Consider the following 15,397-nt stretch of genomic DNA (forward strand, 5'->3'; position numbering starts at 1 on the left):
TGTAAACACTCGCCGCTTGAGAACATCCTCGGTGCCCTCTGAAAAGAGCGAGCAATTTTCAAAGAATTTATTTTCGCGTGGCCAGCCGGATCGAACGGGCCTCGTTTTGGCGCTAGACCTAACTTTTAAAATCTCAATGATAAATTGACAGCTTGTTACACAAACATTCTTAAATCATGAAAGAATTCTTTTTTTCACTGGTGTCCATGTTTCACTGTTTCACTGGTGTCCATGTCGTTTCACTGTTTCACTGGTGTCCATGTTTCACTGTTTCACTGGTGTCCATGTTTCACTGTTTCATTGGTGTCCATGTTTCACTGTTTCACTGGTGTCCATCTTTCACTGTTTCACTGGTGTCCGGTCCATGTTTCATTGTTTCACTGTTGTCCATGTTTGACTGTTGTCATTTGTTGGAATCCCTGTTTCACTGTTTCACTGCTGTCGACCGGAGTCCAAAGTAGTGTTCAGTTCAGAATCCACCCCCTCGCCACCACCACCACCACCACCACCACCACCACCACCACCACCTCCTCCTTCTCCTCCCGCCCCTCCCCCCACCCTCCTCTTGGCGTTCCATTGACTGGCCTCGTCGTCGGCGTCGGCGTCGTCTCCTTCGTCCTCGTCCTCCTCTTTGGGGGGAGAGGGGATTGCGTGGTAGGAGACGGTCCCTCCAGAACGCTGGGACGACAGTTGCTGCTGCTGCTGCTGCTGTTGCTGTTGTTGAGAGTGGTGAAGGTAGCTGTTACGCGCGCTGGTCAGGGAAGGGGTCTCGCCTTGAATCATAAACTGCAAAGAGATAGATGTCAATTAATTGTAAATTCTGAAAGAGGTTGTGCAATGACTGAAAGAAAAGGCGTTACTTTTTGTGCTGTGGTTGTTGTTGTGTGTTGAAAGTTTGGCCTTGTAGTCAAATGTGGTTGTGGCGCGTGCTGATACTGAAAATGCAGCATAGGTCATGAATACCGGGGCCCTCAGTCTGCACGGAATACATATTGAAAGATTCCACTCAACGTAAGCATCCAACTCATCCATATCTTAAAGGCACAGTAAGCCTCCCGTAAACCATCACAGAGCTCCCCGAGCGTCTAAATACAGTACAAGCATACTTCCATTTGAACGCTCACCGAACGGGAACATCCTGGCTGCTTTCTGTCGAGCGTGAGACATTTTCAAAGAATTTATTTTCGTAGACTTGTTCCGTTAACAACAACGGCGCCTCGTTTTTGCGCTAGACCTAACTTTTAAAATCTAAATAATAAATTGACAGCTTGTTACACAAACATTCTTTAATCATAAAAGAATTCGTTTTTCATCAAGACAAGATCAGAACAATTCGAAGTTGTGAAAGTTTAAAAAAAGAAAAGCCCGGAAGCAGGGTCACGCAAGGGTCGTAGCAGACGACGGCCGGTTTATCAGTGCAAATCGCCGTTCCTCTCAACAGTCAAAAGCCATCGCTAGAGTTCTTGTGAACCACAGCCGTTGTTTCGTGCATAAAAAAACGTGCTATTGTAGATAAGCTCACGTCGAGTCGCATTCAAATGACTAACTATGACGACTGCATTGTGAAAAGGGAAAACTGGATCACACGGGTTCACGATGGCTCAGGGGTAAGATAAACCACGCAAAAATAAATTCTTTGAAAATTGTTCGCTCTTTACGGAGGGCACCTAGGATGTTCTCAATTGGTGAGTGTTTAAATGAAAGGGTGTTTGTACTGTGTGTAAAAGCCTGACTGTATCTGTGATGGTTTACGGGAGGCTTACTCTGCCTTTAATGGCGTCCACCATCAGAGCACTTGGTGAAAACGATGGATCGCATGAAGGGCGTGCAGTCGGCATATTTGCCTATGCCTACTCCGCCTTCCCCCTTTGCTCCCGGCCATGGCTGCATTCTCAAGTTCATGCACACAAATACACACGTGTCAAAAATATCGTCCAAATCTAAATGGCGTCCAAAATCAGAGTACTTGGTGCCAAAGGTGGTCCGCATGAAAGGCATGCGGGCCGTCTGGTGACCAATGCATAGCCCTCCCCCCCCCCCCCCCCACTCCCTTCCTCACCAATGGCTACACCCATGCTCTCAAGTTTTTGCACAGAGACAAACACGTGCCAAATACCTCGTCTAGATCTTTATGGTAGCCAACATAGCACTTTGTGCGCGCAGGTTGCCTAGTTGCCTATGCCCCCCCCCCCCCCCCCCACCAACCCCTGGGCCAAACCTCCTTATCTCAAGTTATTGCACAAAATCATTCACGTGCCAAATACCTCGTCCAGATCTTAATGGTAGCCAACATAGTACTTTGAGCGCGCCGGCTGCCTAGTTGCCTGTGCCCCCCCCCCCCTCCCCCCTCCCCCTCTCCTTTTCCTCACCTATGGCTACACTCATGCTCTGAAGTTCTTGCACACAAAAAACAAGTGTCAAATACCTCGTCCAAATCGTAATGGCGTCCAAGATCAGAGTCCTTTGTGCCAAATGTGGATCGCATAAAGGGCGTGCAGGATGTCAAGTGGCTTTTGCCATCACCCCCCCCACCCCCCCCCCCCCTTTTCCTCACCCATGGCCACACCCATGCTCTCAATTTCTTGCACACACAAACACACGAGCGCCAAATACCTCGTCCAGGTCTTTCTGGCGCCCGACATCCGAGTACTTGGTGCTGCCAGTGGACCGAATAGAGGGCGCGCCGGCCGCCTGGTGACCGATGCCGATGCCATGCACCACCCCGGGCCGGTTCATCGCGAACATCATCCGCAGCAGGATAGTGTCCGTGCAGTGGCTGGGGAAGCCGGCCATGTGGGGGACCTTGGCCAGGCCCTCTTTGCCCCCTGTCAGCCCTCCCAACCCCGCCGTCAGGGGCGAGGATTTGTAGCTGGGGTTCTGCCCGGGAGAGGTGTTCTTCAGCTGCGGGTAGATTTTGTTGAAGTGGATGTACGAGGCCACGGAGTCGAAGATGTACCTCCGCTCCGACTCCGGCAGCGCCGTGCCTCGGTCCCTCTGCCGCGACTGGCGGTACGGGTTATTGTAGTTGACCTTGCCCTCCGTAGAAGGGCGCGTTGACTGGGCGTCGGTGCGGATGTACTGAGTGAAGTGCTTGAGCTTGAGCGCGGCCTCGGCGCTGGTGTCGTGGTTGGGTGCGGGTTGAGAGCTGGGTTGCACGTGCAGACACTGTCGTAAGCTCTGAGGGTCCACTGATGGCGTGTCCAGTGAGTCTTTTAGTCCAGGTGACCTCAGGCTTCGTTCCTGTATAGGATAGGACATACACTTGATTAGGACTATTTGCAACAGCACGAGAACAATCTAGCTTTGGGTGAACATGCGTCATTAAAGCACCTACGCACCCACGCGCGTACGCGCATACACATACGCACGCACCCACGTGCACGCACACATACACACACACACACGCACGCGCACACACACACACACACACATACACGCACTCACACTCACAGACACACACGCACATACAGCACGTTAAAACAATCATCAGCTATACATATAAACCGTAAAAAGATTGATTGGACTTCTGCTACAAAATAAATACAGATTTTTCTTGTTTTATTCAACCGGAGAGTGTCATTATCAAAATCTTACAACTAGTATTTACTATTATATTGTGACTTTTCAGCATGCTTTCAAAATGCATATTAATATTTCAGGATCTCGTAACTCTCTCTCTCTCTCTCTCTCTCTCTCTCTCTCTCTCTCTCTCTCTCTCTCTCTCTCTCTCTCTCTCTCTCTCTCTCTCTCTCTCTCTCTCTCTCTCTCTCTCTCTCTCTCTCTAGATATATATATCTCTCTCTGTGGTAAAAGATGAAAATAGTGAGCCATCCCAATGATGTGTACATTGTGTAACGTTTCTCGGTTTTGAAATTGTTTCTCTTTCCCCCCCAATCTCCCCATCGCAATAAACTTCTAAGTTTCGGCGATTAAACTTTCTGACTTCTGACTTCTCTCTGTGGTCCTCTCTTTCTTTTGAGCCAATCAAATGCAGGAATACCCTGTGGATGTCCAAAATCTACCGGTAGATTATACCCAGTAAAAATCAGTTTCGGCGCACGTGGGGGCATTTTCTACCCGGTAGTTTGATTAGCCAAGGACGGAACTTTCTTCTCGGTAAAAATCTAGCTACTGGGTATTTCAGGTTCCCATTGGCCCAAATTCTACCGGTATTGTTAAGAGAGCCAATCCAGTGTAGAGATGAGCAAATCTACCACTAGATTTTGTAATCTACCGGTAGATTTTACCCTGTAAAAAGTCAGCTTTGGCGTTTCATAGAACAATTCAAGTCAATGACTGCAATGAAAGAAAATCTCTATCTTAAACACACACAAAAATTGATCCAGATTACAGCAAATAATTGTCTTTACATATTACTGACCTTGAATGACCTATTGTCCTTGAACCTTGACCGTCCGTTCAGAGGTGACCTTGTATAGAATTCACGTGCGCTGAGACCGTCAGTACTTCGCGGTGTCACTACCTGAAATGGAAAAAAATCGGTTATCTTTAAACGACAATCTGTTTTAATTAACAAGAAGAGCACATGTTCATGCGTCTCATCTTCGTCGTAAGTAATACAAATCAGACACAAGAATTAGACACACATTAACTGCTTCTCTTGCTCCATTTCTTCTTCTTCTTCTTCTGCGTTCGTGGACTGAAACTCCCACGTACACTCGTGTTTTTGCACGAGTGGAATTTTACGTGTATGGCCGTTTTTACCCCGCCATTAAGGCAGCCATACGCCGCTTTCGGAGGAAGCATGCTGGGTATTTTCGTGTTTCTATAACCCACCGAACTCTGACATGGATTACAGGATCTTTTCCGTGCGCACTTGGTCTTGTGCTTGCGTGTACACACGAAGGGGGATAAGCCACTAGCAGGTCTGCACATAAGTTGACCTGGGAGATCGGAAAAATCTCCACACTTAACCCACCAGGCGGCAGCGACCGGGATTCGAACCCTCGACCTTCCGATTAAGAGGCCGACGTCTTACCACCACGCCACAGCGCCCGTCTCTAGCTCCATTAACTTTCAAGAAATTTATAATCTAATTCTGATCAAGCGATACTCGATCCCACAGCAATCTTGACATTTGATCAAGATCAGTCAGATTTATCAGAAAACCCTGGAAGTCAGTGAAGTTTCAAAGATCTAGAATCCATAATCAAGAAAATGTACAGGAGTGTTTTTTTTCTTTGTTCTTTATTTAAACTTGACTCAACTGTGACCTTGAAATGTTTCGAGGAACTACCAGATTTGATTAATGTCTGGAGGTCACCAAACTCTGAAAGTAGGTCAAGTTGCAAAGCTCTAGCTAAAAAAAAAAGTTTAAGAAATCAATCATTTTCATTTTCTTGCCCGAACTCGACACCACCGGGTCAACCAGACTGGTGTCATATCTGAAGGTCATCAACCCCTTCATAACGTTTTAAAGCTCTCCAACAGTTTCTGGGAAAACCTCAACGTTAAGTTTTTTTGTTCACGATCAGACGCGCATTCTTTGGCTGAGTGAACAAAACAAGTAATTTAAGCTACTACAGGCATAGATATGAAAAGACAAAAAAAGTTGCAACACACACACACACACACACACACACACACACACACACACACACACACACACACACACACACACACACACATACTCACTCACACGCCATAACCCCCCCCCCCCCCCTTACCACCAATCCACCCATCCTCACATGTCGCCCAGTCATTTCAAGGGTAGCAGTGGTAGAATCAGCACTCTTCAGCTGCGACGCCTGGCGTCTGCTCATCGGCCCAGAACTTTCCTGCCTCACAATACCTTCCCCTCTACCCTTGTTGTCGCCACCACCACCAGTATCTGGGTGGATGCTACCCATGTCATTCCGGGTAGGCAGGTTGTACATGGCGTTGGAGTGGGCCAGGACGAAGTAGGAGGTGGCGGTGGAGAGGTTGGAGGGTAGGGTGGTGGGGGTTCCCTCACCTAAGGTCACGTGGGTCTTGGCCCCCGCGCTGCCCCCTGCTGTTAGGTCCGGTCGCCGAACGCGCTGAGGCATTCTGGGGATGGAAGGTTCGAGCTGAGGGTAAAGTGAGCTTTTTTGTTTGTTTGTTTTTTGACGGTGCAGATGATAATGACACAATGCACTGTGAATGCAATTCAGTGGAACCCCCCCCCCCTCTCCCCCTACCCTTCAAGAGCCCAAATTTTAATATTCCACCCCTTTCAAGACTCCTTCTTTTCCAGACATTCTGTTCATAACTTCTGGTTTCCCCCCCCCCCCCCCGACATTCTGTTCATAACTTCAGGTAATCCCCCCCCCCGACATTCTGTTCATAACTTATGCTAATCCCCCCCCCCCCGACAATCTGTTCATAACTTCTGGTAATTTCCCCCCCCCCCCCCCCCCGACATTCTGTTCATAACTTATGGTAATCCCCCCCCACGACATTCTGTTCATAACTTCTGGTAATCCCCCCCCCTCCCGACATTCTGTTCATAACTTATAATAATCCCCCCCCCCCGACATTCTGTTCATAACTTATGGTAATCCCCCCCCCCCCCCGACAATCTGTTCATAACTTCTGGTAATTTCCCCCCCCCCCCCCCGACATTCTGTTCATAACTTATGGTAATCCCCCCCCCCCCACATTCTGTTCACAACTTATGGTAATCCCCCCCCCCCGACATTCTGTTCATAACTTCTGGTAATCCCCCCCCCCCGGACATTCTGTTCATAACTTCTGGTAATTCCCCCCCCCCCCCCCCCTCCGACATTCTGTTCAAAACTTATGGTAATCCCCCCCACCGACATTCTGTTCATAACTTATAATAATCCCCCCCCCCCCCGACATTCTGTTCATAACTTATGGTAATCCCCCCCCCCCCCCCCCGACAATCTGTTCATAACTTCTGGTAATTTCCCCCCCCCCCCCCCGACATTCTGTTCATAACTTATGGTAATCCCCCCCCCCCCACATTCTGTTCACAACTTATGGTAATTCCCCCCCCCCCCCCCCGACATTCTGTTCATAACTTCTGGTAATTCCCCCCCCCCCCCCCGGACATTCTGTTCATAACTTCTGGTAATTCCCCCCCCCCCCCTCCGACATTCTGTTCAAAACTTATGGTAATCCCCCCCCCCCCCCCCGACAATCTGTTCATAACTTCTGGTAATCCCCCCCCCCCCGACATTCTGTTCATAACTTATGGTAATCCCCCCCCCCCGACATTCTGTTCATAACTTATGGTAATCCCCCCCCCCCCCCGACATTCTGTTCATAACTTATGGTAATCCCCCCCCCCGACATTCTGTTTATAACTTCTGGTAATCCCCCCTCCCCCCCCCCCCCCGGCATTCTGTTCATAACTTCTGGTAATCCCCCACCCCCCAGACATTCTGTTCATAACTTCTGGTAATCCGCACCCCCCCCCCCCCCCCAGACATTCTGTTCATAACTTCTGGTAATCCCCCCCTCCCAGACATTCTGTTCATAACTTCTGGTATTCTCCCCCCCCCCTCCCCCGACATTATGTTCATAACTTCTGGTAATCCCCCCCCCCCGACATTCTGTTTATAACTTCTGGTAATCCCCCCCCCCCCCGACATTCTGTTCATAACTTATGGTAATACCCCCTCCCTCCAGACATTCTGTTCATAACTTATGGTAATCCCCCCCCCTCACCCGACATTCTGTTCATAACTTCTGGCAATCCCCCCTCCCCCCAGACATTCTGTTCATGACTTATGGTAATACCCCCTCCCCCCAGACATTCTGTTCATAACTTATGGTAATACCCCCCCCCCCCGACATTCTGTTCATAACTTATGGTAATACCCCCTCCCCCCAGACATTCTGTTCATAACTTATGGTAATCCCCCCCCCCCTCCCAGACATACTGTTCATAACTTCTGGTAAACCCCCCCCCCCTCCCCCGACATTCTGTTCATAACTTCTGGTAATCCCCCCCCTCCCCCGACATTCTGTTCATAACTTCTGGTAATCCCCCCCCCCCCCTCGACATTCTGTTCACAACTTCTGGTAACCCCCCCCCCCCCTTCCCCCCTGAATTTCTCTATGAGATAATAAAGTATTCTTATTCTTATTCTTATTCCCCCGACATTCTGTTCATAACTTCTGGTAACCCCCCCCCCCCTTCCCCCGACATTCTGTTCATAACTTCTGGTAACCCCCCCCCCCTTCCCCCGACATTCTGTTCATAACTTCTGGTAATCCCCCCCCCCCTCCCAGACATTCTGTTAATAGCTTCTGGTAACCCCCCCCCCCCCCCAGACATACTGTTCATAACTTCTCATAATTCCCCCCCCCCCCCTATTTAACGACTACGGCCCCTCAAACCCCCCCCCCCCACAGATATTCTGTTCATAACTTCTGGTAATCCCCCCCCCCCTTCCCCCGACATTCTGTTCATAACTTCTGGTAATACCCCCTCCCCCCCCAGACATTCTGTTCATAACTTATGGTAATCCCCCACCCCCAGACAATCTGTTCATAACTTCTGGTAACCCCCCCCCCCCCCCCCTCCCCCCAGACATTCTGTTCATAACTTCTGGTAATTCCCCACCCCCAACCCTATTTAACGACTACGGCCCCACAACCCCCCCCCCCCACCCCCAGACATTCTGTTCATAACTTCTGGTAATCCCCCCCTCCCCCCGACATTTTGTTCATAACTTCTGGTAATACCCCCTCCCCCCAGACATTCAGATCTGTTCATAACTTCTGGTAATACCCCCTCCCCCCAGACATTCTGTTCATAACTTATGGTAATCCCCCCCCCCCTCCCCAGACATTCTGTTCAAAACTTATGGTAATTCCCCCCCCCCACCCCTATTTAACGACTACGGCCCCTCACCCCCCCCCCCCCCCCCCCCCCCCCCCAGTTTTGTTGTCTTTGAAGAGGTTCCAGTCTGAAGGTCTGGGGATGGAAGATCTGATTCCTTTTATTTACGTTCACATGTGTCTTGATAATACTGAAATCAAAATGTGCAATGCCAAAAGGAAAGGCGTCAATGAACTGGTCAGAGCTGGTTGAATCTTGACTAAGGTACTTTCCTCCCCGTGAAAACCACCGTGATTTGTGACCACAATACACCGATTAACAGTTCCGCGGCCATTTTGGATTTGCACATGCGCAGATCGTTTTTTGCGAGCATTTTTTCTTTTTCCGCTTTCCTTTTTATGAGATGATGCCCATCCGCAGATCGTTTTTTCGAGAGTTTTTTCTTCTTCTTCTTCCTGTTTCGGTTGATTTGAGAACGCGTAGATTTAGTCTGCAGAAACTGCACTTTTGTAGTTTTCCAGCCCTGAAGTTGCTTTTGAGTGTTCAAAGAAAGAGTGTAGGCCTACAGGTTCTCAGAATTACATCGGGCACACAAACACGCGATTTTCCTCTTTTTTTCTCTCCTTTGATTTGAACGCATGCGCAGATCGTTTTTACGAATGTTTTTGTACTTCTTCCTCTTTGTGTTTCCTTCTTTGTCCCATGTCAACGCCGAAACTGTTAACTGGTGTATTTGATATTTGAAACAGATCTCGACAGCCATTGTTCACTTCGACCGTCGTCTCTTAGAACAATGACTGTCTCGATCTGTGTAACATTTCAGACTTTGGTAAAACAAAACCACCAACAAAACGAATAGTTACGATCAGTTGCTTATTGCGCCTGCGTGCAGTCTCGTTGTACGTGCGTGTGTGTGTGTGCGTGTGCGTGTGCGTGTGTGTGTGTGGTGTGTGTGTTTGTGTGTGTGTGTGTCCGTGTGTGTGTGTGCGTGCGTGTGTGTGCGTGTGTGCGTGCGTGCGTATGTGTGTGTGTGTGCGCGTGTATGTGTGTGTGTGCGTATGTGTGTGTATGTATGTGTGTGTGTGTGTGTGTTTGTGTGTGTCTGCGTGTGTGTGTATGTGTGTGTGTGTGTGTGTGTGTGTGTCTGTGTGTCTGTGTGTGTCTGTGTCTGTGTGTGTCTGTGTCTGCGTCCGTGTCTGCGTGTCCGTGTCTGTGTCTGTTTGTGTGTGTGATTTAGCTGTGCATTGTGTTAGCGACACCCTAAGGGCCTAAAAGCCGAATAAAACCTTAAAAACCTCGAGTTGACTCACCCCTCAGTGTCGCTATGAGCCTTGCTGTACCGCACCATGCGGCGTCCCCACCTCTCGCTTCCCACGCTGCTCGACGCGTCCACCTGCAACAGCCTCTGCTGCACGGCGTTCATGCGGTTGATGAGCGCCACCTCGGCGGACGCTGGCTTTCCCCGCAGCATGAACTGCATGCTGTGCAGTTCTGGCTGGCGAACGTCCATGGTGGAGAGGCCCAGGTTGGCTTGTTGGATTCTCTGGAGCTGCTCTAAGCGGCGAGCAGCCGGCTTAACGTTTCGCCTGAGGATGAGAGATCACACGTGTTTAATATCTAGTCAAAGACAGGTTGGCAAGAACTGTTTGCCGTTTAGCTCGCGCTACTGCAAGTCCATGGTAGATAATTCTTGGTTGGCGTGCTGGATTCTCTGAAGATGCTCTAGGCGGCGAGCAGTTTGGTTCACGTGTCGCCTGAGGATGAGAGATCACACGGGTTTAATATCTGTTCAAAGACCGGTTTGCACGACTTGAACTGGTTGCTGTTTAGCTCGCGCTTCTGCAAGTCCCAGAACGCGGAAGAGAGAAGAACCCACATTGCAGAGCAAAAGCGCACACTCCGGAAAACCAGAGCAGCCGGTAACCCAGCAGCTGAACCCTATTATGTGTGTCCCACATGCGGGAAGGGATTCCTGGTCCAGATTGGCCTCATCAGTCATCTCCGGACCCATCAGACCAGACATCCAAGCATACCATGAGGCTGCGCTCATCTTCGAGAACGAAGGACGAACAACAACACTGCAAGACCATAGTGGGCACGCCCAGGTTGGCGTGCTGGATTGTCTTGAGGTGCTCTGGACGGCGAGCGGTTTGGTTCACGTGCTGCCTGCAGAAAAGAGAGCATTAACACTTATGTTGCAATGAAAAACGCCACCGACTGAACAAAGCAAAACTTCTCCTTTTTGACCCTGTAGTCCAAAAGTGGCATCTCTGAATTCAGAAGCGAAAAAAGTTGGAGAAGACGTCATAATGTCGTGATGACATGACGTCACGTTATACATTGTGCCACTTCTGACTCCCAGGAACTGAAAAAGAATTTCTAAAAGAAGTCTGTCTCGGTGACTTCGTCATATCAGCAGAAGAAAATGAATCGTAAGTTACCGCCAAGCTATGCATGTATCGGTGTCGGATGTCATTAACGTCTAATAAAAGAAAGGTCAGCAAAACCTGCTTTCTATTATAAACAATAAAGGTCTTGTTGACGAAAGTCCATAGTGGACAGATTCTCTGCAGGGATTCTCTGAAGGTATTTTAGGCAGCGAACAGCTTGGTTCATGTGCTACGATCACACGTATGTGTGTCAGTGTGTGTGTGTGTGTGTGTGTGTGTGTGTGTCTGTGTGTGTGTGTGTGTGTGTGTGTGAGTGTGTGTGTGTGTGTGTGAGTATGTGTGCCTGCGTGCGTGTGTCCGTGTGTGTGCGTGTGTTTGTCTGTCTGTCTGTCTGTCTGTGTATGTGTCTGTGTCTGTTGTCTGTGTGTATGTGTCTGTGTGAGAGAGACAGACAGACAGACAGACACAGACAGACAGACAGACAGACAGACAGACAGAGAGAGAGAGACAGAGAGAGAAAGACAGAGAGAGAGAGAGAGAGAAGAGACAGAGACAGAGAGTCCGTTGGAAGCTTGAAAACCCAACAAGCACAAAGCCCCACAAGAACCTTGTAAAGATAAAATTAAAAAGCGAGAGGGATAAAAGACGCCAAAGGACCTTACATCAACAATAACAATAACAATGTCATGGTCCATTTAAAATGAATACATCAAAAAGGAAAATTGTCTTACCCGCTGTTGGTGTCTCTGTTCTGCAGGTGGGCTGTGTTGAGGACGAACTGGACAGACTGCTGGTCAGGGGGGAGGTCCCGCTCCACCCCGCTCCTCCTCAGCCTCAATTCGGAGTGGGAGGAGAGGTTACGGGGGGCGGGGTTCCCCTGCACCCTCAGCCTGTCAATCACATTCGTCATGACGTCAGTCAGGCACCATCCGTGGTTTAACACGTCACGCTGGGCACGATATGAATTGTGGTGACGTCACTCGTTGCTGTTCTTACATCACGTCTGACGTCATTTTGCGCTGTGGTGGTGCTTCTGAGTAGAATGTGATTTGAGTTTCTGTGTGAGCAAAGAGACAACAACAACAAAAATTTAAACATTCGTAAGTAAACACTACCCTGGTTGTAAGGCACAAGTGTGACTGCTTTTTGAAATCATACAAGGATTTAAATCTTTGTTCAGAAACTCATTCAAGATCCACGATTTGTTGGCTGAATGAAAATACGGTAAAATTGAACCCACTGGGTTATATTTCAAATGTCAATACACACACAAAAACACGAGAAACCAATATATTCACCCTCTCATCAGGCTGAATTCAACCTCTTTTTACATTTAGTCAAGTTTTGACTAAATGTTTTAACGTAGAGGGGGGAATCGAGACGAGGGTCGTGGTGTATGTGCGTGTGTCTGTCTGTGTGTGTGTGTGTGTGTGTGTGTGTAGAGCGATTCAGACTAAACTACTGGACCGATCTTTATGAAATTTGACATGAGAGTTCCTGGGTATGAAATCCCCGAACTTTTTTTTCATTTTTTTGATAAATGTCTTTGATGACGTCATATCCGGCTTTTCGTGAAAGTTGAGGCGGCACTGTCACGCCCTCATTTTTTAACCAAATTGGTTGAAATTTTAGTCAAGTAATCTTCGACGAAGCCCGGACTTCGGTATTGCAATTCAGCTTGGTGGCTTAAAAATTAATTAATGGCTTTGGTCATTAAAAATCTGAACATTGTAAAAAAAAATAAAAATTTATAAAACGATCCAAATTTACGTTCATCTTATTCTCCATCATTTTCTGATTCCAAAAACATATAAATATGTTATATTTGGATTAAAAACAAGCTCTGAAAATTAAATATATAAAAATTATTATCAAAATTAAATTGTCCAAATCAATTTAAAAACACTTTCATCTTATTTCTTGTCGGTTCCTGATTCCAAAAACATATAGATATGATATTTTTCGATTAAAAACACGCTCAGAAAGTTAAAACAAAGAGAGGTACAGAAAAGCGTGCTATCCTTCTTAGCGCAACTACTACCCCGCTCTTCTTGTCAATTTCACTGCCTTTGCCATGAGCGGTGGACTGACGATGCTACGAGTATACGGTCTTGCTGAAAAATGGCATTGCGTTCAGTTTCATTCTGTGAGTTCGACAGCTACTTGACTAGGGGAATCGAGACGAGGGTCGTGGTGTATGTGTGTGTGTCTGTCTGTCTGTCTGTGCGTGTGTGTGTGTAGAGCGATTCTGATCAAACTACTGGATTGTTCTTTATGAAATTTTACATGATAGTTCCTGGGAATGATATCCCTGGACGTTTTTTTCTTTTTTTTGATAAATACCTTTGATGACGTCATATCCGGCTTTTTGTAAAAGTTGAGGCGGCACTGTCACACCCTCATTTTTCAATCAAATTGATTAAAATTTTGGCCAAGCAATCTTCGACGAAGGCCGAACGTTGTTATTGCATTTCAGCTTGGTGGCTTAAAAGTTAATTTATGACTTTGGTCATTAAAAATCGGAAAATTGTAAAAAAAATATTTTTTTTATAAAACGATCCAAATTTACGTTCATATTATTCTTCATTATTTTCTGATTCCAAAAACATATAGATATGTTATATCTGGATTAAAAACAAGCTCTCAAAATTAAAAATAATAAAATTTTCGAAATCAATTTAAAAACACTTTCATCTTATTCCTTGTCGGTTCCTGATTCCAAAAACATATAGATATGATATGTTTGGAATAAAAACACGCTCAGAAAGTGAAAACGAAGAGAGGTACAGAAAAGCGTGCTATCCTTCTCAGCGCAACTACTACCCCGCTCTTCTTGTCAATTGTACTGCCTTTGTCACGAGCGGTGGACTGACGATGCTACGAGTATACGGTCTTGCTGAAAAATTGCATTGCGTTCAGTTTGGTTTAAACAAAGTTTTATTCAGGATTTCTTCGCATGAACAGTTCAAAACACACAACTAGGACACGCACTCAAGCAAATGCTTATATCACGTGACCAGAACAGTACTAAATTACACACATTTTCGTAATGGTGGACATAACAACAATAAACCAGAGGAACAAATTGAAAGAATGGGGATGGGGAGCTAACTAGGAACAAAATAATCTACAGGAGATAAAAAGAAAAGGGAGGGGGAGGAGGAAGAAAGTACTAACAACCACAAGGAGAGACTAGGACGAAAGCGCATAGGAAGAGAGCATCAAGTCTAAGACATGCAACATGTAAATTCAGGTAAATGTAACAATTTTTTATGGAAGGCAGTAATTCGTTAACATGTAAAATACGAGACAAACGATAATAATCATTACTTATACGCTGCTTATGTAATCAAATACGATAACACAGGGAGAGGCAGTGTGGAGGTACACATACGCCTGCCCACACACATATAGACTATCAATGCGTGAACACATCCATCAAATCAATCGACCAGATTTAACAATAAACGATTGGACAGACTCAAATATCAATATGTTATTACGAACAGAATAATGCTCGCTACCTTTTAATAATATTTCCACGCGTCTGAAATGAACAGGCAACGAATTGATTGTTGTCAGACGAGCATCTGCATACAAAGTGCAGTTTAATAAATAATGTTCGGATGTTTCATTTGGATCACCGCAAGCACACTGTGCGTTATCTTTTAGGTGGCGTTTACACAAGTCTGAATTAAGGTTACTAATATTTAAACGCATTCTGCAGTGTTGAACTTCTGTCTGTCGTTTTCCAAAATAATAATAAGCTGGTACACTATGATCAGGACTTTGTAAATAATGCTTAAACTCGCTTATTGAATTTGTTGTTTTAATCACATCAGGCAAATTATTCCATAAAACTGTGGAGAATGGAATGAAGGATGTTCTGAATATTTCTGTACTATGTGCTGGTACGAATCTTTCGAATGGTCGTCTTCTGTGGTAGGGATTTAGTGAAGAGACTAGTGGTGGCAAGAGGTTAATTAGATATTGTGGACATTTACCATGAACCATTTTGTGAAATAAGATTAATTTATGTCGTTTTCGGCGTTCCTTTAGACTACAAAAACCACTTTCTTTGTAAATCTTATCATGGCTTGTTCCCCGCACACCGCCAATTATAACACGTAATGCTTCAAGGTGTAATTTTTCAAGTGTGTTTGATAAGGCTTCGGTACAATTGTCCCATAACACATCAGCGTAATCGAAGTGT

General features: G+C 46.6%; 1 protein-coding gene across 1 annotated transcript; it reads right to left on the bottom strand.

Moving 5' to 3' along the window:
* Nucleotides 1-432: 432 nt before the first annotated feature.
* On the bottom strand, nucleotides 433-12,241 carry LOC138961291 (uncharacterized; the record flags this gene model as incomplete). The annotated part of the gene is given in 6 exon segments (XM_070332892.1): nucleotides 433-786; nucleotides 2,614-3,240; nucleotides 4,382-4,483; nucleotides 5,688-6,048; nucleotides 10,105-10,380; nucleotides 11,916-12,241. Coding segments are annotated over 6 exon segments (1,899 nt in total).
* Between the last annotated feature and the right edge of the window lie 3,156 nt (nucleotides 12,242-15,397).

The sequence above is a fragment of the Littorina saxatilis genome, linkage group LG3 (assembly GCF_037325665.1).
Source record: "Littorina saxatilis isolate snail1 linkage group LG3, US_GU_Lsax_2.0, whole genome shotgun sequence".
Taxonomy (NCBI): domain Eukaryota; kingdom Metazoa; phylum Mollusca; class Gastropoda; order Littorinimorpha; family Littorinidae; genus Littorina; species Littorina saxatilis.